The 23,418-nt window shown below is 40.7% G+C and overlaps 2 protein-coding genes, 1 long non-coding RNA gene and 1 other non-coding gene across 4 annotated transcripts; 2 read left to right on the top strand and 2 right to left on the bottom strand.

Annotated features, from left to right (window-relative positions):
• Positions 1 to 5,452: 5,452 nt before the first annotated feature.
• Positions 5,453 to 11,628, bottom strand: LOC125606817. The gene has a single exon (XM_048775679.1). The coding sequence runs from the start codon at positions 11,301 to 11,303 to the stop codon at positions 5,583 to 5,585; it is 5,721 nt and encodes a 1,906-aa protein (XP_048631636.1). The 5' UTR covers positions 11,304 to 11,628; the 3' UTR covers positions 5,453 to 5,582.
• Positions 10,555 to 10,661, top strand: LOC125606820. The gene has a single exon (XR_007338042.1). It is a non-coding gene; the product is annotated as a small nucleolar RNA R71 (small nucleolar RNA).
• Positions 11,629 to 18,579: 6,951 nt separating the features above from the next.
• LOC125606818 lies at positions 18,580 to 19,781 on the bottom strand. The gene is made up of 2 exons (XR_007338040.1): positions 19,277 to 19,781; positions 18,580 to 18,945 (listed from the first exon to the last, which is right to left on the bottom strand). It is a non-coding gene; the product is annotated as an uncharacterized LOC125606818 (long non-coding RNA).
• A 2,083-nt stretch (positions 19,782 to 21,864) lies between these two features.
• On the top strand, positions 21,865 to 22,548 carry LOC125606816. The gene has a single exon (XM_048775678.1). The coding sequence runs from the start codon at positions 21,865 to 21,867 to the stop codon at positions 22,546 to 22,548; it is 684 nt and encodes a 227-aa protein (XP_048631635.1).
• Positions 22,549 to 23,418: the final 870 nt, after the last annotated feature.

The following is a 23,418-nucleotide window of genomic DNA, read 5'->3' on the forward strand; positions in this document are numbered from 1 at the left end:
TCATACAAGGATCTAATACAATAACACCATAGATCTTCACTAAGTTACTCTAATCTCCCTAACCCATGAATTCTTAAGGAAACTACTCACTAATCTTCATGAAAACACTTAATCTCATAATAGATTGAAGCATATTCAAGTAAATACAACAGAGAATAAAGATAAACAAGGATTAAACAAGCAAAACGAAATTAGAACTCAAGAACAGATGATGAACAATTGAAGAACAGCTCAAGAACACTAAGAACAATGATATTTCAAAGAGAGAGAGTTTTGACAAGTTTTTCTTTATTACCCAGTACAATACTCATGTTTCTTGCCCACTCTTTGGATAAAAAGAAAGCAAATATTATACAGAAAAGTAGGAAAAATCGTGCAAAGGAAAAGTGGGTGGAAGAAAGTGGGAAGTTGGTTAATCCCATCAACTTTCCAGTGGTCCCCGGTAAGGGTTGATACACCTGTAGTAAATCGATTATAACTTATCCAATACATCTCCAAATGACTTGAAACCACTTCCATTGGAAAGCTAACTCAATTTCCAGTGTCTCCACAAATTTTGAGCTTCAGAAAAGATCTTTAAGGCTTTCATCCGTGTTCATCTTTCACTCTCTGAAATTCCATGATTCGGGAGCGACCTCGCTGTGTCGCTGCGAGAGGTCGCTCCGGATCCGTTGTCTCCGGGTGATCAATACGCGAGCGACTCTTTCCTGTCGCTCTAGTGAGGTCGCTCCAGACTGGTGATCAGAGCGACTTGGTGGTGTCGCTCCGGACTGGTCGCTCCCATGCCTTGCTCGCCCAATGACCACTCTAAACACTCCTTTTTGAGCTCCAAATGCCTCCAAGTGTCTCCAAGAACTCCATGTGGTACTCCAATACCTGATAAGGACTCATGTATGCAAAATGCAACCTAAACATGGCTAAATCCTAATCTATATGATCAAAATGCACATGGATGAATGGATAAAACAATAGAAATATGCAAGATATCAACTCCCCCAAACTTGTTCTTTACTTGTCCACAAGTGAACTTTCTAGAACTCATAGGGAGAGAGGTTGAAGGTGGGAGCTCATAACCAAAAGAAACACCACTAGCAAACACAATTAGCACACTCTCTTATTACACTCTAGCTTCTCTAGGCCTATCTCAACTCCTTTTGTCCCTACACTCACCATCAAGCATCCACACATTCAGATCTGCCAACTCTCACATTCATTAAGCATAAGATATCAAGTGAATTCTTGCAAATGGTCAGTTGGTCCAAGTCATTTGGTTGGGTAAGGGAAGGCTTTTATTCAAGTGATTCAAGAGGTTCAAAACATATGATCTTTAAGGTGGTTTACTCTCAAAACAAGTAGCCTTGACATTGCACATAATATATCTAAGAAAGGGACCAACTCATGCATACAATGCTCAATCTCCATTGTTCTACCCTTTTCCCAAACATATAAGTTACACATTCACTCTCAAATGTCAAACCCAACTCACACCTCTCACCAAAAGATTCTAAAAACATCAGCTCTTTTTCCTTGAAATCTATAAGGGATTTTTCACAACCTCAAAATGTCTCTCAGCTCCTAACAACTTTGCTAGCCCCCTTTTTCTCTCTTTTTTTTTTTTTTTTTTTTTTTTTTTTTTTTTTTTTTTTTTTTTTTTTTTTTTTGGTTGGGGGCCAAGACTTTTCAAAACTAGAGCTGGAGGTTCTCTACTTATCCCAATAAATCAATTCACTTGAGCACAAGAATCTATCCTTTTTATTTCTCCCAAATCATGATTACAACGCTCACCCTCCCACCTATAGCTAGACAATAGAGTGTCCAATCCAGCAAAAATGAAGATCAAGCATTGTCGTTCCCGATACTCTCAACATTATGCACATGTAAAACTTTCCGAAGAAGGCCTCACTCATCAAACAATGAAAGCTTAAAAGGAAGGAAAGGTTTTGGGAGTGGTCTACCACTAGAGTTTGTCAAAAAGAATGGCATAAAAGATGTGACAACTCAAGTGTGTATAGCCATGACTCAGTACACAAGAGACCCTAAGCAAGAAGCATTAAGTTCATTCAGTTCAAATAAGGTTGTAGCTGGCTTCAAAGACTGAGTTTCTACAATCAACAAGTTTCAAGAAGAGTTTTCAAGGCTCGAAACATACAAGTCTTTTCGAGAGGTGCATGGATACTCAGGTGCAACGTAGTGTTCTTTACAAGGTATTTAAAATCATTGCTCCCAATGCAAGTGAATGCAACCTATATGCTCTAGACTCTCCTAATGGTGCAAATGATGCAATCTAAATGAATTTTTTTTTTTTTTTTTTTTTTTTTTTTTTTTTTTTTTTTATGCAAATAGGTGTTCAATGCATGACTCAAATGAAACACAATGAAAGCAAACATGATCAAATGCTTGGTACCTCCCCCAAACTTTAGATACACAGTCTCTGTGTTCAAGGAAAGAGAGAGATACCGAGAAGAAAACTAATTTGCAAAAATGAAATGGTATATACAAGGGAGAGAAAGAAGTACCTCCTATGGATAGTATGTGGGGGCAGATGCCCCAGCATCGTCGTCGTCAGGAGGGAAGGTGGTGTAGTAACCACCGGATGCTGAACCGGAGCCTCCATACCATGGTTGGCTCTCAACCTCGTCAATCTCGTCCTCACTGTCTGAAGAAGCGAGGGATGGGGATTTGTTGCCTGAAGTGGAAGGTTGAGTGGGTGGGTTCCTCCACTTACGCTGAAGCTGCGCAGCAGTGAGGGGGAAGCCAAGAGCATCAGGCGGTGGTGGAGGCTGGGGGTTTGAGGTGTTCGCAAAAGCGAAATCGGCTGAGCTACATCCAGCTATTCCTCCCCTAGTTAAGACATCAGCTACTTTCTTCATGAACTTGGCTGAAGTCTTTGCCTGCTTCTTCACAGTCTTGCTGAGCGCCTTGCACTTATCCTTCAGCTTTTCTATCGTTCTGTCCTGAGCTTTGTTCCACCTCTGGAGACGACCAATGTGGTCATGAGCATCACGGAGAGCTCCAGGTGGAAGGACTCCGTCATGGGGCTTGAAGTAGTAGCGCGGAGGTCCATAGATATGCTCAGATGTGTCTGCAACAGGCGAGACAGGTTGCGTAGGGACACTCCTTTTCCTTGATGGATCTGCTTGAATTGGATCGAGAGGCCCGTGTTCTCCGAGAAAGTACTCCTGGGGAATGTTGAAGCTGACAGCTCCAGGTATCTCTAAACTCGTCAGGTTCCGGTTTGGAAGAACCACCTCGACTGGCTTGCCCTGCAAGTAGTAGTGGTAGACGTAGTCCTTCCCATACATCCCACTGAAATAGGTGGCAATCCTCAAGTAGGTGCCATCAATGAACCTAGGCCCCGCTGCGTCCTTTCCCAAGGGAACATTCAGAAATTGGAGCAGTGGTGTGATCATTCCGCCTATCCCCATCTTTGGGCGCGAATCAGTGGTGTACCACGCCCAGTCTCTGTAGTGCTCGAGACGGCCCACAAAGAAACTGACAATCCCAAAGGTAGCATAGATATCAGTGCTGGGAAGGGGTAACAGTCCAGGTTGAGCGTATGGACGGATAGCCGGACAGAGCAGTCGCATGTCTTCCTCAGTAACCGTACCCGCTTGCTTCCGTGGGTAAAAAGCATGGACTAGCAATCTGTGGAGGTAGCGTACAGACGGGTGTCGGATGTGTGAGTTCTTGTCCGCCCCGGTAGAGTGCTTGTTTCCAGTGATCAACTTCCAGAGCTGTGTGGGGAGGTTCTCACACTTGGGAAGTGAGTGGTCTTCTAGGTCTTGGAACCCCATGACCCTCCCAATGTCCTTGAAGTTCATGTTGAATTCTCTTCCATTGACCTTGAACCTGATTTTTCCCCATCCTTGTCTCACATGCGCCGTGTCATGGTAAGTGACCACAAGAGAGGATAGGAACTGACAAGTGACATCCTTGTAGAAAGGATAAGCCATGGTGAGGAGTTTTGGCATCTTCAAATGTCCCAGCATCGTCTCAATATCAGACTCTAGACCCAACTCCTTCAGCAAATCGAGGTCGGCAAACCTGGTTGGAGCCCAAGTGACTCCATTCTTCAAATGATCATATAGCTCCTCCACAGATGGAGTTTTCGTTCTGTCTCGATCAACAGCAACCCCTTTGCCCTTTGACATTTTGGCTTTCTTCGTAGGTGCCGGCTCATCTTCACTCTCAGTTTCACCTTCCTCATGGGTGTTAACTGGTACGCTTTTTCCTGCCCTCTTCTCGTGTTCTTTCGATTTCTTTGCAGCCAACGTCTGCTGTCGCACAGTCCTCTGCGTCCCTGAGCCAGTTGGCTCGCTGGTTAAAGCTTTTCCTCTTAGTGCAAACTCTTGACTTTCGGCTTCTTGCCTCTCAGCTTCCAACCTTCCCTTTGTCTTCTTAACCATTTTCACCTGAAAAATTACCAACTTGGAAAGGGATAAGTAGATGGAAGTAAAGAAAAGCAAGACTTTGCAAGTGAAAATTTTTGCAAAAGTGAACTTAACAGGTGAATTTTTCAGTTTAAACTCAAGTTCAACACAATGCAACAATGTAACATCTTAACTCATCTAGTCCACCCACAAACACACCCAATTAAGATCAAATTCGAAAAACCCCCAAATCCATGAATCCTAATTTTGCCTAAGTGCGATTTAAACTCAATTTCACCATTAATTCAACAACCCAACTTGATAGATAAACTTTCCCTAGTCTATTTCACCACAATCTAGCAAGAAAAGAACCAAATTTCGACTTTCAAATTCTAGGGTTCATGGACCTACGAATTTGAATTTAAAAACTCAATACCTTGCTCTGGATGAAAGGAAATGGTGAATGGGTAGTGAAGAATAGACTACAGGGGCGAAAGCTTGGATTTAGAAACAAGAACTAGTTGATTTGGGTGAGAATTGAGAAGGTTTTGGGAATTTTGGTGTGGGTGAGTTTGAGAGAGTTTGTGAGTTTTTGAGAGGAAGGGAGAGTGATAGAGATGGAGTCGCGGGGGTTGGGGTAGGTTTAGGGTCGTCCGGTTCAGTCTAGGGTGGTTAGGGTCGGTTTACTTGAGTTAAACCGGGGTTTAGAGTTAGGAAACTTACCTGGACCGGTTCGGGAGCGACGTGAGGGTGTCGCTGGGAGAGGTCGATCCCGAGTCGTTTCCTCGCGTCGTGTTTCGACTAAACCGCGAGCGACCTTGTAGTATCGCTCTAGAAACCTCGCTCTGAGCTGGAGCGACGTCAAGGTGTCGCGCTAGGGCGTCGCTCTGGGTTAGTTTTTGAACTCCGTTTCGTCGAAACTGCGAGCGACCTTGTAGTATCGCTCTAGAAACCTCGCTCTGAGCTGGAGCGACCTTGAGGTGTCGCTGTGAGACCTCGCTCCCACGCACGACTCCTGCTCAAAACTGAACCGATCAAGCACCTGCACACAACTTCTCTCCCTTTTTTTTTTTTTTTTTTTTTTTTTTTTTTTTTTTTATGCAATAAGATGAAAAATGAAAATACCAATGCAATATATACAAGGATACGCATGGGACTTCCTCCCAAGTGAGCTTGTTTTAAGTCCCGAGCTTGACTTTGCCTCCTTTTAGATTAGGCCGGTGTAGGATCAGACAGTGGAACTGAAGTTCCCAGGTCTTCCGATTTGGTTCCCAAGTAAAGCTTCGCCCTTTGTCCATTGATGGTGAACTCTCTTCCATCAGAAGTCCACAAAACTATTGCTCCATAAGGTTTAACCTCTTTAATCTTGAAAGGACCAGACCACCTTGACTTGAGCTTGCCTGGAAACAACTTCAGTCTGGAGTTGTATAGAAGAACTTGATCTCCTTCTTTAAAGTCTCTTTTCAGGATATGTTTGTCATGGAGAGCCTTTGTTTTCTCTTTGTAGATCTTTGAACTTTCAAAAGCTTCAAGTCTTATCTCATCAAGTTCATTCAGCTGGATCAATCTCTTCTCCTTGGCACTCTTGATGTCAAAGTTCAGCAACTTGACTGCCCATAGTGCCTTGTACTCAAGCTCAACTGGTAGATGGCAAGATTTTCCATAGAGAAGGTTGAAAGGTGTAGTCCCCAAAGGTGTCTTGTAAGCTGTCCTATAAGCCCACAATGCATCATCAAGCTTGATGGACCAATCTTTCCTTGTAACCCCCACAATCTTCTCCAGAATGGACTTGATCTCCCTGTTGGAAATCTCAACTTGACCACTTGTTTGGGGGTGGTAAGGAGTTGCAACCTTGTGCTTCACACCATTCTTCTTAAGGAGGTTTGCAAACAGTTTGTTGATGAAGTGAGACCCTCCATCACTGATCACAACTCTTGGAATCCCAAACCTTGGAAAGATTATGCTCTTGAACATTTTTAGAACCACCTTTGCATCATTGGTTGGACTTGCAATTGCTTCCACCCACTTAGAGACATAATCTACAGCCACCAGTATGTACTTGTTGCTATAAGATGAAGGAAAAGGCCCCATGAAGTCAATACCCCAGACATCAAACACTTCAACTTCTAGGATGGGGTTTTGAGGCATTTCATTCCTCTTGGTGATGTTTCCTCTTCTTTGACAAGAGTCACACCTTGAGACAAAGTCTTGGGTGTCTTTAAACATGTGAGGCCACCAAAATCCAGCTTGTAGCACCTTTGCAACTGTCTTAAAGGTAGCAAAGTGGCCTCCATAGGATGATCCATGACAATGTGTAAGGATCCCATCAATTTCTTCTTCAGCCACTGCCCTTCTATAGAGTTGATCTCTACAAAGTATGTAGAGGTAAGGCTCATCCCAATAATATCTCTTCACATCTTTATAGAACTTCTTCTTGGCATAACCTTCAAGGTTCAATGGCTCTTTTCCAGTAGCTAAGTAGTTGACTATATCAGCATACCAAGGACCCTTCTCATCAGCTGCCTTCACCTCTTCAAGTTTCTTTCCCGTCTCACAAACAGCTACCACTGCATGAATAGCCATCATTTGCTCTTCTGGAAGTCTGTCATCAATAGGGATTCCACACTCCACCTTCAACCTGGACAGGTGATCAGCTACTCCATTCTCAACTCCAGGCCTGTCCTTGATCTCAAGATCAAACTCTTGTAGCAGCAGAATCCATCTCAACAGTCTTGGTTTTGCATCTTTCTTGGCTAAGAGGTGTCTCAATGCAGCATGATCAGTGTAGACAGTCACCTTTGACCCAACCAAGTAGCTTCTGAACTTCTCAAATGCAAAGACAATGGCCAATAGCTCCTTCTCAGTTGTAGAGTATTTAGCTTGAGCTTCATCAAGTGTTCTACTTGCATAGTAGATCACATGTGACTTCTTGTCTCTCTTCTGGCCTAGGACTGCTCCTACAGCAAAGTCACTTGCATCACACATGATCTCAAAGGGGAGATCCCAATCTGGCGGCTGAACTATGGGTGTACTGATGAGTGCATTCTTCAGGTTTTTGAAAGCTTCCATACACTCCTCATCGAAGTGAAATGCAGCTTCTTTGCATAACAGCCTGGTCAATGGTCTAGCTATCTTAGAGAAATCCATGATGAATCTTCTATAGAAACCGGCATGACCCAGAAAGCTTCTTATATCCTTCACTGTTCTTGGTGGAGCTAGACCAACCATGACATCTATCTTGGCTTTGTCCACTTCAATTCCTTTCTCAGAAACTTTGTGTCCAAGAACAATCCCTTCATTGACCATGAAGTGACACTTCTCCCAATTGAGCACCAGGTTAGTGTCCTCACATCTCTGTAATACCCTGCAAAGATTTGACAAACAAGTAGCAAACGAAGAACCATATACAGAAAAATCATCCATAAACACCTCCATTACATCCTCAATAAAATCAGAGAAAATTGACATCATTGCTCTTTGGAATGTTGCTGGTGCATTGCACAGTCCAAATGGCATCCTTCGATATGCAAAGGTACCATAAGGACAAGTGAATGTCGTTTTCTCTTGGTCATTTGGGTGTATAGGGATTTGGAAAAATCCAGAGTATCCATCAAGGAAACAATAATAAGGATGGTTAGCTAGCCTCTCTAACATCTGATCAATGAATGGTAAAGGGAAATGATCCTTTCTAGAGGCTGCATTCAGTTTTCGATAGTCAATGCACATCCTATGTCCAGTTATTGTTCTTGTTGGTATTAACTCATCATTTTCGTTCTTAACAACTGTTATGCCACCTTTTTTAGGAACTACATGCACAGGTGAAACCCAATTGCTATCAGAGATAGGATAGATCACACCAGCATCTAACAATTTGATTATCTCTTTTTTAACAACATCTTTCAAATTAGGATTTAATCTTCTTTGGTGTTCAATTGAAGTTTTAGATTCATCCTCTAGATGTATCCTATGCATGCACAAAGATGGTGAGATTCCTTTAATGTCATCAAGTGAGTATCCTAGTGCTTTTCTATACTTTTTAAGTTCATTTAAAAGCATAGACAATTCATTCTCAGTCAGCTCACTACTCACAATGACAGGATATGTCTCATTAGGTCCAAGGAAAGCGTACCTTACACCATGGGGAAGAGGTTTAAGCTCCACTTTTGGTGCCTTGAGCTCACTCCAATCAGCTTGATGGAGGTTCTCTTGAATGTCTGCTGAGGCAGCATGTTGAGTCATTTGTGGCAACTCCATGAACTCATCTTCTCCATCCTCCTCAAGGTGAACATCTAGCCTTCTTACTAGCTCATCACTCTCTTTGTTTTCAATCATTTGGGTCTCTCTTTCAATGGTCAGGGCCTGTTGAAGAGAGTCCTCAATCGCTAACTCTTCAAGGAAATCATCAGCCAAGGCATCCATCTCATCAATGTAGAATATTTCTCCTTGAGTTGTGGGCTTCTTCATCATCTCCTTGATATCAAAATGGAGAATGTGATCTTTTCCAAGGTGGAGATCAATTGTGCCATCTCTCACATTCACCATTGCTCCAGCAGTCGCCAAGAAAGGTCTCCCAAAGATCAAAGGATCTCTAGGCTCTTCATCCATCTCAAGCACTACAAAGTCAGTAGGCACTTCACAATTTCCTATCTTTACAGGAAGATCTTCTAGGATGCCAATGGGGAGCTTGACAGATCGATCAGCTAGCACCAAAGAGATCTTGCACTTTTTATATTGTGTAAACCCAAGCTTCTTGGCAATGGATAGTGGCATGAGGCTGACACTTGCTCCCAAGTCACATAGACATTTCTCAAATGTCAAAGGTCCAATGGCGCATGGCAGGGTGAAACTACCAGGGTCTTCTAGCTTCCTTGGGACAGTCATTCTCTGAATAATGGCACTGCACTCGTGAGTAAGAATCACCATCCCTTCCATCTCTTTCTTCTTTTGTTCTACAGCATCTTTCAAGAACTTGCTGTATTGTGGAACCAGCATAAATGCATCAATTATGGGCATGGTGAGCTGAACTTCACTCATTTGCTTGTCAAACAAGGCTTTGTATTTCTCTAGGAGTTGCTTTTTGAATCTTCCAGGAAAGGGAAGTTTTGGCTCATAGGGAGGAGGAGTGAACAATTTCTCCTTTGTTGATGTAACCTCCTCATTTTTGTTCTCAAATTTCTCCTCTCCAATCTTTCTCTTGCCCTTAGCTTCAACTATCTTCTCCAATATTTCCTCATTAGTTTTCTCATCCACAATCACCACATCATCATCTACATTGATGACCACCTCCCCACCTTGTTTCTCATTATCCTTAATGAGAACTTTAGGAGGCAACTCTCTTCCACTCCTTAGGGTGATTGCCTTCATTGTCTCCTTTGGGTTTTGTTCAGGCTTTCCAGGTAGTGTACCTTGTTGGCGACTTGAGCTGGCTGTCATAGAGACAAACTGGTTCTCCAAGTTTTTGAACTTGTTGTTTAGATCATGGTAATTCCCATCAATCTTGTTGTGTAGATTTTTCAGCTCATACCCTAATTGTTTCTCACTTCTTGCTTGTCCCTCCAATAATTGTTTTAGCATCGCTTCAGTACTACTCTCTTGTGGAGGTTGTGTTGATGATCCAGCTTGTTCTTGTGCAGGTTGATTTGGTTTTGGTGAGAATCCAGGAGGGAAGTTCTGTTTTGGTTGGTAACCACCTTGGTTGTTGTTGTAGAATGGCTTAGGCTGATTGTTGTAGAATGGTTTTGGCTGGTAGTTGTTGAATGGCTTCTGTTGGTTGTTGTAGAAGGGTTTCTGTTGGTAGTTGTTCTGGTTTTGATAGTCATGTTCCTTCTTGTACCATGTACCCTGAGCATTGACATAGTACATATCTTCTTGGCATTCTACTCCATCAGCTTCAGAAACCATATGTAACTCCTCCTTCTTGTTCTTTTCTGATAGTAGCATGTCAATCTTTTCTTGTATTGCTTTCAGTTCTCTTTTTGTGGTCATATCTTCTCCTCCCCCACTTCTGTCTCTTCTGTCATATTCATCATTGTAGACAGAATCACTCTGTGCCATGTTCTCCAAGAGTTCTAATGCATCTTCGACAGTCCTCCCCAAGTAGTTTCCATTGCTTGCAGTGTCAAGCTGGCTTTTGAATTTAGGCAAGACTCCTCTGTAGAAAGTGCTTAGCAAGCTCTCATTGTTGAAGCCATGGTGGGGACATTGAGACAAGTAGGTTCTGAATCTCTCCCATGCCTCTGAAAATCCTTCAAGTCCTTTTTGTTGAAAACCAGAGATCTGATTTCTAAGGTTTGCAGTCCTTGTAGCAGAGAAGAACTTGTTGAGGAAGGCCTTCTTGCATTCATCCCAAGTTGTGATAGTATCACTTGAGATGTTTTTCTCCCAAGTGTGAGCCTTGTCTCCCAAAGAGAAGGGAAACAATCTGAGCTTGAAAGCATCCTCTGAAACTCCATTTGTTTTTGACAAGCCACAGTATTTATCAAATCTGTCAAGGTGATCTAGTGGGTCTTCCAAGGCAAGTCCATGGTACTTGTTGTTTTCAATCATGTTGATGAGGCTGGACTTGATCTCGAAATTGTTGTTGGCAACTGGCGGTCCCCTAATGCCCAACCTATTCCCATTTATGTTAGGTTGATCATATGTACCGATGGCCCTAGCTTGGCGTTGTGGTTGTCTAGGTCGAAGGTTGGCAGCTCCTTGACCATTGCCCTCTTGAGCAGCTCCAGGAGGAACTTCTTGGACATTTTGTCTATGATCATCAACTTCATAGACACCTTCCGGTTGATTCGGGTTTCTCTCCATCTCAAGCCCCAATCTATGTAAGTGGGCTTGCTTTTCTCTTTCTCTTCTCTGTCTTCCCAACTCTCTTTCTAAGGCTTTGATGTTGTCCACTCTTGGTGCAAGATTTGTTGATCCTTTGCTTCTCAAGTTCATGCACCTGTCATCCAAATATATATGAAGATAGATAATTAGTAACTTAAAAACAAAGTAAAACTCAGTCTCAAGCAAAGACTCAAACGCAATGTCACAATCAGACTAGGATTGGCAACGGCGCCAATTTGATAATAGGTTTTTCTGCCTATTGCAAATGTTGTAGTGTAGGGGGGTGAATGTCGAACCAGTCCTAGTGATGTGAATCAGTGAGAATACAAGTCATTTCTTAAGCTAAGCAGATTCAATAGTTGTGAGTGTGTGACAAGTAACAATAGCAAACAGAGCAATACAACAAGGTTTTAATCAATTTAGACAAGTGAATCCATGGGTATTGGGAATTGACTTCAAGTAACTAAGATCCAATCTAGGTGACAAGCTTTCAATCAAAGTAATCTCTTAAGTCTAAACACAATCTTAGACAAGTCCTATGTCTAGGTAAATGCCCATTTGCTTAGAAATCATTAAACATCAAATGTCTTTGGCTTAATTCAATCAAGCAATCTTTAAGTTCAAGTTCAATAACTATCTAGCAATTTTAACATCAAGTGTCCTTGGCTAATCTCACTAGAGCTTAGTTGAGTTGATTCAAACACTTCATCTAATCATGTCTGATGAGAAGTGTTTAGAAATCAGGTTTAGAGTGATCAAGACTAAACAAGCATTAAAAATACTCAACAAGCAAGTTCATACAAGGATCTAATACAATAACACCATAGATCTTCACTAAGTTACTCTAATCTCCCTAACCCATGAATTCTTAAGGAAACTACTCACTAATCTTCATGAAAACACTTAATCTCATAATAGATTGAAGCATATTCAAGTAGATACAACAGAGAATAAAGATAAACAAGGATTAAACAAGCAAAACGAAATTAAAACTCAAGAACAGATGATGAACAATTGAAGAACAGCTCAAGAACACTAAGAACAATGATATTTCAAAGAGAGAGAGTTTTTTGACAAGTTTTTCTTTATTACCCAGTACAATACTCATGTTTCTTGCCCACTCTTTGGATAAAAAGAAAGCAAATATTATACAGAAAAGTAGGAAAAATCGTGCAAAGGAAAAGTGGGTGGAAGAAAGTGGGAAGTTGGTTAATCCCATCAACTTTCCAGTGGTCCCCGGTAAGGGTTGATACACCTGTAGTAAATCGATTATAACTTATCCAATACATCTCCAAATGACTTGAAACCACTTCCATTGGAAAGCTAACTCAATTTCCAGTGTCTCCACAAATTTTGAGCTTCAGAAAAGATCTTTAAGGCTTTCATCCGTGTTCATCTTTCACTCTCTGAAATTCCATGATTCGGGAGCGACCTCGCTGTGTCGCTGCGAGAGGTCGCTCCGGATCCGTTGTCTCTGGGTGATCAATACGCGAGCGACTCTTTCCTGTCGCTCTAGTGAGGTCGCTCCAGACTGGTGATCAGAGCGACTTGGTGGTGTCGCTCCGGACTGGTCGCTCCCATGCCTTGCTCGCCCAATGACCACTCTAAACACTCCTTTTTGAGCTCCAAATGCCTCCAAGTGTCTCCAAGAACTCCATGTGGTACTCCAATACCTGATAAGGACTCATGTATGCAAAATGCAACCTAAACATGGCTAAATCCTAATCTATATGATCAAAATGCATATGGATGAATGGATAAAACAATAGAAATATGCAAGATATCATTACTCGCATAAGAGTTTTTAGGCGTAAGGTTCCTAAGTCTCTGTCTACCGCTGGCCATAGCAATATCGTCAATCTGAAGAAAAAAAAACTCGAAAAATAGATGGTTATAAACAATTCAAATTTATTATATAAAAATAATCTAAACGTATTCTAATTTGATCATAATCTAACTCCATCCTAATCTAATTCCATCCTAAACTAATTCCAAACCTAAACTAACTAGTCGTAACGGAGTCGTAGTTTACGACTAATTAGCTTTGATTTTTTTTAACCCTAAAACCGAAACCTCAAACCCCAAATCATAAACATCATAAGTTATACACTTCCAAACCCCAAACCACAAACCTCAAACATCCTAATTGAACAAACATGATCGGATAAGTTATATAAATATTATTTGTAATACAAAGAGTTCAATAATACAATAGAAACTCGATCACTCATCATCAGAAACATCATCCATTTCATCGTTTTCTTCAAATTCATCTTCGTGGGCTTCGTCTGTTGCATCGTCTGGAAGTTCTTCATATCCCTGGTTGTATGGATCAACAAGTAAGATATCATTTGTAGCTTGCTCTGGTACTTCTACTTCATTTACGGTATCTTCTTGTAAAGGCGGTTGTTCATCAGCCAAGACTCGACCCAGAGGTGTATCTTTTATAACGGCTAACCAAGATATTCCAGATTGTCTAATCCTCAGATATGGAATAAAACAAACTTGGTCTGCTTGAGATGCCAATATGTAGGGTTCAAATTTGTTGTACCTCCGTGTAATATTTATATCAACAACTCCAAACTTGCCATACCGAACACCTCTATTGACGGTGGGGTCAAACCAGTCACATTTGAAGAGAACGCATTTCAGCTTCACCAGGCCGGAGAACTCCACTTCGATGATCTCTTGTAAGATTCCATAGAAATCAGTTTCACGTTTCACACATACTCCATAGTTCATTGTTGCTCGCTGACTTCCATATCCGTAAGTGTGAAAAGTGTAGCCTCGGGTGAAATACATAGATGCTGTGGTGACCTTAGCGATCGGACCTTGTATCATTTCATGAAACCATTGAGGATAGAATGGATCATCATAATCAACCTGGATCATCAACATATATATATAAATATATAACTTCATAATCAATCTTAAATATTATATTGTGATGTGTATACCTGTGTTTTCAACCACTTCACAAAATGTTGGTCTTTCCTTTTGTTGAGATCATTGGTTGATATCCCTGGTATAGCTTCTTCGACTTGGGCAACGAAATCACTGTTTTATGCTAATATATATATATATATATATCATTAAAGAGTACTATATATATATGTGTGTGGTAAAAATATGTAACGGCCAAATTAATTTTAATTACCTTTCAAATGTCTCAATCTCCTCGCAGTTAAGAAGTATATATGCGTGGGCACTGTGAGCATCATCTTCACTCCACCACCAAACTTCTTTCAATTTCCCACTTAGACGTCCAATCTGACAGAATATGTCTGAAACATCTTCAACAATATATGTCGGCATAACAACACCATCATCATATCTTCTCGTAGTCGTTTTCCATGTTCGGACTTGGGACCCAAAGTAGTACGACGTGAAGTGAGATGTTTCCTCATTCAAACTCCCAGCAACTATTGAACCTTCCACCCTAGCCAGATTTTTGGCTTTCCCTTTCAAATATTTCATGGCTCGCTCGTAAGGATAATTCATCCGATATGAACAGGTCCACGAAGCAATGCCTCGTACGGAAGATGGACAACTAAATGTTCCATGACGTAAAAAAATGACAGAGGAAAATTTTCTCCAAGTTGCACATCAAGATCGGGATATTCTCATCAAGTTGTCTGATGACATCTACAGTTAAGGTGCGTGCGCTAAGATCTCTGAAAAAATTTCCTATGCCTGCAAATGTACAAGCCAACGTAAAATACATTTCATAAGTTTTTTTCCAACAAGAAGTAATAATAGCTTTATTTGTTACATGCAAGTGCCTCGTGAACATTTTTTGGAAGCAACTCCGCAAATGCAAATGGTAGAAGTCGTTGCATAAACACATGACAGTCATGGCTCTTCATCCCTGAAAACTTCTGCCCCTGCTGATAAACACATCTTGATAGATTTGAAACATATCCATCAGAAAACTTCACATCTGATGTCATCCACTTGAACAACGCTGCTTTTTCTTCTGCTGATAATCTGAAAATGGAAACCGGAATTTTCCCATCGTTTCTAATATGCAGCTCAATCCTAGAACATAATGCAGACAAATCCAACCTTGAGTTCTTGTTATCTTTTGTCTTCCCGGGGACGTTCAACAATGTATTGATGATGTTGTCAAAGAAGTTCTTCTCTATATGCATCACATCAAGATTGTGGCGTAGAAGTAGATTTTTCCAATATGGAAGTTCCCAAAATATACACTTCTTGTGCCAATTATGCTGTGTCCCGTAACCAGCAGACATATTTGCAGTTGTATGCCAATTACCCCCTTTCTTGACTGTGTCTTGTGCACCATAGTAATCAATATCCTTCTCGATTTCCTCTTTAGATAAATATGGCGGAGCGGTGTCTCGTACAACCCTTTTTGACCAAAACAATTTCTTGTTCCTTCGGTACGGATGGTTAATGGGAAGAAATCTCCGATGACAGTAAAACCAGGACGTCTTCCTGCCATTTTTCAGCTGAAATGCGTCTGTGCTTCCCATACAATAAGGACAAGATAGCCTTCCATGCGTCGTCCAACCTGACAACATCATGTATGCAGGAAAGTCACTAATGGTCCACAAAAGAACTGCTCGCATTGTAAAGTTTGTTCTCGTTGAACAATCATATGTCTGCACGCCTGTTGACCATAATTCCTTCAATTCTTCTATCAAAGGATGTAGAAAAACATCAAGGGACCTCTTCAGATGCTTTGGCCCAGGAATCAATATACTCGTGAAAAGCAATTCCTTTCCCATACACATCTCTGGTGGAAGGTTGTATGGCGTTAAGAAGACTGGCCAAAGCGAATATTGTCTTCCAGACATTCCAAATGGACTAAAGCCATCTGTGCAGAGCCCAAGATAAAAGTTGCGGGGGTTGCTTGCTAAATCAGGGTACACCGAATTCAAGTGTTTCCATGCTTTTGCATCAGAGGGATGATTGATCTTGCAGTATGTTCTGCATGCCATCTCCTCGTTGCTGCCGTCTTTTCAGATTGATATAATCTCTTCAGTCTATCCTTGATAGGTAAGTACCACATCCGCTGGTACGGCACCCTATTCCGTCCACGTCCTTGCGGTTTATATCGTGGCTTCTTGCAAAATTTACACTCTAACAATTCTGCATTTTCTCTCCAGTATATCATACAGTTGTCTATACACACATCAATCATCTCCGAAGGTAAACCAAAGCTATGAACCAGTTTCTGAATCTCATAATAAGACTCAGCACACTGATTATCTTCAATCAAATACTCTTTAAACAACTCAGCCCATGCATCCATACAAACTTCAGGTAAGTTATGATCAGTTTTGATATTCATCATCCTAGCTGCCAATGATAATTTAGAAAGACCTTCTCTACAACCATCATAAATTGGCTCATTAGCTGCTGCTAGCATTTCATAAAATCTTTTTGCATCCAAATTAGGCCCCTCTACATTTTCTACCTCCTCTATTACTGATATTGTTTCACGAAATGCATCTGTAACCATATCATGCATCCTATCATGATCTACCATATGATCCTCTTGAAGGTTACAACTTTCAGAAGGTAAATGTGGTTCCTCTCTGTTACGAACATTTTCAACCTGATTACTACTACTAGCTTCATTCATATTATCAGCTTCTCCGTGGTTAAACCAGATATAGTAATGTGGAGTAAATCCTCAATTTACTATATGTTTCCAAACCGTTTCACTAGCAGCAAACTTGCTATTGTTGCATTTACGACAGAGACAGAACATTTTATCCGTTTCTAGTGTGAGAGATGTCTGTCCGGCGTGGTACATGAACATCTCTGCTCCGTTGAGAAATTCTTTTGTTACTCTTCCGCTTGAATCTTTATGCGCATACATCCAACTCCGAAGCTCATAGATATTTCTAGGCTTTTTTTTTACTCTTTCTCGTTTTTTTTTGTGCATCTTAAGAATGAGGGAGAAGATCATATTTATAGGGAAATTTCAATTTTGGTGGGTAACGATGTTACAACGAATTTACATCCGATAATAACTTAACCACCAATGTGCAACTGCATTCCTCGTAAATTGGTCGTTAATCAGATGGTAGATTTTCGATGTTTATTAGTAGCACATTTACGACTACTTTACGACTACTTGAAAGTGTAGTCGTAAACACGAAGTTAATTTACGACCAATTTGCGACGAAAACTTTTAGTAGCAAGGTTACGTCTAAGTTACGACGAACTTTCCGGTAGTCGTAACTTAGTCGTAAAGTCGAAGGTAAATTACGACTACACATTTGTAGTCGTAAATCATAGTCGTTACTCCCACGTTTTCTTGTAGTGTTAGGCATGTTTAGGGTTGGGTCAATGAAGTACAGGGTTTTTACGGGGTTACCCCTTTTAGATAAAAAAAAACTTTTGTAAACAAAAAAGATTAATCTATGGTTAAAACTTCAAAAATGATTTTTACTTAGAAAATTTGAAAATTGAGTTTTTTTTTGTCAAAACTGCAAAAATAAAATTCTTTGCTAAAACCATAGAACGAGATTTCTAGCTAAACCCGTAAAACTGAGTTTTCCGTAAAATTTAGTTTTCTTGTCAAAAACCGCAAAAACTTGATTTCTTGCTAAAACCGCAAAAACAAGATTTTTCGCCAAAAACCGTAAAAACGTGAGTTCTCACTAAAACTGCAAAAACAAGATTTCTAGCCAAAACCACAAAACATGATTTTTTGCCAAAACCGCAAAAACGAGAATTCCTGCCAAAACAACAAAACATGATTTTTTTGTCAAAACCACAAAAACAAGATTTCCCGCCAAAACCACAAAACATGATTTCTCGACAAAACCACAAAATGTGGTTTCTCGCCAAAACCGCAAAATGAGATTTTCTGCCAAAACCACAAAAACATGATTTCTCATTAAAACCGCAAAAAGGAGATTTCCCGCCAAAACCGTTAAAATGAGATTTTTTGTCAAAACTGCAAAAATGAGGTTTTCCGCCAAAACCGCAAAAACGAGATTTTCCGCCAAAACCGCAAAATTTAGATTTCCCGCCAAAACCGTAAAACTGAGATTTCCCGCTGAAACCGTAAAATTGAGATTTCCCGCTAAAACCGTAAAACTGTGATTTCACGTCAATACCACAAAACGGGATTTTTCGTCAAAATTTTTTTTAAAAAAAAATAATCATAAATATTATTTAATAGTAAGGCTTCTTTTAAAAAATAATTATAAATATTAGTAAAAGAAAAATTACTATCAAATTTTTTTGCAATTATATTTTGTTTATATATTAGTATATTACTATTGAATAATATTTATAATTACTTGAAAATATCATTTGTAAAATATAGAATGTCGTATCAAACATCTTCTCATTTCTTTCTTTTAAAAATTTTCTTTCTTTCCAGTTTCTCTATCGACACAAATCCATAAACTATATTTATTTACGTTGAATAATATCAACAAATATACCATCATACAATAGCTTAAAACTTACAACAACATATCATCATACCATCATCCCGAGTGGCATGATCTTTTTATTTTGAAAGAAAATTTCAGAATTACATTTATAGTGAGGAATTACGAAAATATATTTTCATCCAAATATTTTGGGATCCATGTGTTTTTGCCTTTTGGAAACCTTCAATGCCGTGGAGGGGGTGGAGGTGTACGAAGTCGGGGAGGAATTCTTATCGGACGAGGCTTACATAAGGACGGTGGGCATGGAGGGATGCGAAAGAGAAGGCTCCTTCCAACCGTCATCAGTTGATCGGGATGCTCTGTGCCTTCTACACCAAAACCACTTAACGAATTAATTACTACAACGCCAAGTTTTGGTAAAGTGGACATTTGTCTATCAATTCGCATAATCCCAACTTAAATAGATATATATTGTTTTATTTTGTCATCTATCACAATAAACTTCGGTCTGAACGAAACAAGACAGGAAACAAAACTACAATGGTTTATCTTCTGTTTATAAAAATTAATGTGATATAGTTAGTTGTGAACTAAAACCAAGCTAAATTAAAGAAAAAAAAGTTCAAAACATTTCTAAATAGATCAAAATAATAGAGTAAATAGCTATGACTTTATATATTTAAAGACAAAAAGACTAACTAAGTTCGTGGAGCTGTCTTTTTTCACCAAGGGCTTTATCCATATGGGGAAACACAAGAACGAGAAGGAGGAGAAAGAGAAGCATGGAAGATACTTTAGAAGATGCCATCTTAGTATTGTATCTTAATTTACTAATGAATGATGATCAGTATGACTCATTCGTATGCTTATATAGAATGAAGAGGTGGAAACTATTTATGGTTTGTGTGGTTTGTGTTAGAGTAGAAGCCATCGAAGACTTAGATTTCACTTATGGGTCTTGAAGTTTTGGTAGTTTTAGGCAAAGTTTATTCTATTATATTAGCATCACTCAATTTCCAGGATGGCAGGATATTATCATTTTATTTTAGTGGAGCAGATACTATAGATAAATTATAGATATTATTCCAGGATTTTATCATATTTCATTTCACTCATATATATTATAGATAAATTATTAAATTAGAATTTCAATATCTTAGATTTTTAATTGACGAACATGAAATCCTTGAGGTCATCACTGATTACTTCTCGAAACTCTTCACTACAACCAACCCGCCACCATCAAATGTAGTTGACGAAGCACTCTCCCATACAGTCGAAGGCAACTATAAATGTTCCCTAGCTGCCATCCCCACACCAAAAGAATAAAGGAAGCTGTCTTTTCAATCCATCCGGACAAAGCTCCGGGGCCGGATGGATTCTCTTCGAGTTTCTTCCGTACTAACTGGGATATAGTCGGACCAGCAATCTCTGAGGAAATAATTGCGTTCTTCCCACACGATACCCTGCCTCTCAACTTTAACCACACGCACATGCGGCTCTTCCCGAAGATATCGGGACCCGAATCGGCGGCTGACTACAGACCCATTGCATTATGCAATGTCTACTACAAAATAGTGTCGAAGATACTAACAAGGCGGCTGCAACCTGTTCTTGACACTATTATCTCCGAGAACCAATCAGCTTTCATTCCGGGGAGAGCAATAGCGGACAACATCATGATCACACACGAAACGCTACACTACTTGAAGCGATCGGGAGCTACAAAGCACTGTGCCATGGCCGTAAAAACGGACATGAGCAAGGCGTATGACCGGCTTGAGTGGAACTTCGTGGATGCTGTTTTGAAACGACTGGGGTTACACGACGATTGCAAACGCTGGATCATGCGATGCATTACATCCGTCACATACTCTATCCTGCTGAATGGAGAGGCGCAGGGAATGATCACACCAACCCGCGGAATCAGACAGGGTGACCCCCTTTCCCCGTATATCTTCATACTATGCAGTGAGGTTCTTTCTGGACTCTGCTCAGCTGCACAACGCCGTGGCTCTCTCGCTGGAATCCAAGTAGCCAGGGAAGTCCGAAGATAAACCATTTACTTTTCGCCGACGACACCATGTTCGTCGTCAAGACCAACCCAACGAGTGTCACTGCCCTTCGAGACGTGCTAAGGAAGTATGAATCTGTGTCGAGACAAGTGATTAATGCAACAAAATCATCGATCACTTTCTCTAGGAAAACTCCAGCTGAGGTCCGGGAAAGAGTCAAAGCTACCTTGGGAATATCCAAAAAAGGAGGAGTGGGCAAATACCTAGGACTTCCAGAACATTTTTGCAAGAAAAAAAAAGACATGTTCACCTCTATTGTGGATAAGATCAGACAAAAGGCGGCAAGCTGGAGTACAAGACAGCTCTCGGCCACTGGTAAACTTGTAATGATCAAGTCAGTATTATCGGCGGTTCCCTCTCACTCAATGATGTGCTTCAAGCTACCCAAAAGTCTCACCAAAAGGATCCAAGCCGCACTGACAAGATACTGGTGGGATGCAAGCCCAGAAGAGAGGAAAATGTGCTGGGTCGCCTGGTCGGAAGTAACAAAATCTATGAAAGATGGCGGACTGGGCTTCCGGGAAGTTGAAGCTTTCAACGACGCCCTCTTGGCAAAGCAAAGCTGGAGGATACAAATGAAACCGGATTGTCTCCTCGCTAAGGTTTTGCTTGGCAAATATTGCAAAGCAACGAACTTCATGGCGGTTCAAGCTTCAAGCTCTTGCTCACATGGTTGGCGAAGTGTTTTGTGTGGAAGAGACCTACTGCTGGAAAAAAACGGGGAAGGTGATTGGGAATGGAGCTGATACTCGTATTTGGGATGAACCATGGATATCTACTTCTGAGCTAGCCCAACCAATGGGACCTCCGGAACTGGCAACAAAGGACCTCACAGTGGCGGATTTTAATTGATCAACCTTCGGGAACTTGGAACAGAGAGCTAGTTTCTCATATCTTCCCAATTGAAGCACCATCAATACTTTGCCTTAGGCCTAGTACCTCGGGTGCCCTTGACAAGCACTGCTGGTTACCAACAAAAGATGGAGAATACTCCACCCGAACGGGCTATTTCACTGCACTGGAGATGAAGATCACAAGCAACCTGCCTCATACAACTCAAACCAACGTGGACTGGAGGAAAGATATTTGGACAGTGCCTCTACCTCCAAAGCTTCGTGTGTTTCTGTGGAAATCACCAAAGGAGCATTGCCACTAGGGGAAAATCTGGAAACTCGAGGATTGACGGAGAACCTCACATGTACTCATTGTGGTATGAAGGAAACAGCCTCACATCTCTTTCTTCACTGCCAATTCGCAGTTGACATCTGGTCTGCAGCTCCAATAAGCAACTTAGCGGTCATCACCACAGCATTGGACTTCGAAGAAGCACTCAAACTTGGAACAAAGCTGACTAACCTACCCCCTACAGGACTTCACATGGGACCTCTGTTCCCTTGGATTGTTTGGAACATCTGGATTACACGAAATTTGAAGATCTTCGAAAACAGGGTTTTCAAACCAGCGGAGACACTCTCGAAAGCAATAGCAGACGCGCGTGAATGGCAAGAAGCACAACCTGGGCGACAAACTGGGCCAAAACCACATCTACAGGCTTCGACGCTACCATTGCCTCGAACGGACGCCTTGATTATCAACACTGATGCATCATGGAAAAAAGAACTCTTTTCTGCAGGATTGGCTTGGGTTTTCTCAACACCATCAGGACATGTGTTACACCAACAGGGCCTATTCGAAGATTGTGTAAACTCAGCTCAGATGGCGGAGGCCTTAGCGATAAGGGAAGCTCTACGCCAAGCCAAAGCACAAGGTTTCAACAACGTCATCCTCAAGTCAGACGCTCAGACTTTAGTCCGAGCCATCAACAATCGAGAATCAATCAAGGATCTCTTTGGAATTCTTCATGATATTCTTAAGTTAGCTGTGACCTTGATGTAATCTCCTTTCATTATGTTCCTCGTTCAGACAATAGGGCAGCTGATGAACTCGCCAAGAGCGCGCTTCTCAACTACTCCACCTATCCTTTGTGACCGCTTTGTTAAGTAATGAAATTATCGTTCAAAAAAAAAGATTTTTAATTGACTAATAAATAACCCAAATTAATTTGCTTGACTATATAATACTACTGAGTTTGTAAAATTAAACGTTAAAGATTAACACTCTTTCTTTGGTAATAATAAGCTTTTGCTTTGGCTTAAACTTTAGCATTATCATAAACGATGTGTTGTAAGATGCTCAAAACTCGCCTATGTGTAACAAGGACACGATCTCGGCAAAGTCAAGACACGTAGGCCTTTAAACCAAATGGGTAGTTTGCTCTTTACGACGGAGGAGACCAGATTCATATACCAACAGGCAACAGTTCGTAGTAGATTAATTGAAATCGGAACTAGGTATTCGTTGATGGTTTGAGCGATGAGGTATCCACGAACAAGTTTAAAAGTGGTCTTACGTCTATCGTGTGGCCTTATGGCTTGTGGACACCATGGAGGGGAAGAGCATCCATGGATGTGGTGTATGTATACGGCCGGAAATGCTCTTAAATGTATTTTTTTGATTATGAATACAAGTCAAAATCTTAAATATATAATTATTATGTGACAATCGTGTTAATTAATAATTTTTAAAACTAAAATTTATATTATATGATATACGGATTATCACTAGGGATGTTGTATAGGGTTCAGAGATTTAAGATTGACCCAAGCTTATTCATATAATTTAAGAGCTCTAACCCTAATATATTATTCAGAAAGTATTTACACTACAAGCAAACGGGACATTAACGACTACAATATTAGTAGCTAT

This window comes from Brassica napus, unplaced genomic scaffold (genome assembly GCF_020379485.1).
Source record: "Brassica napus cultivar Da-Ae unplaced genomic scaffold, Da-Ae ScsIHWf_993;HRSCAF=1395, whole genome shotgun sequence".
Classification (NCBI taxonomy): Eukaryota; Viridiplantae; Streptophyta; class Magnoliopsida; order Brassicales; family Brassicaceae; genus Brassica; species Brassica napus.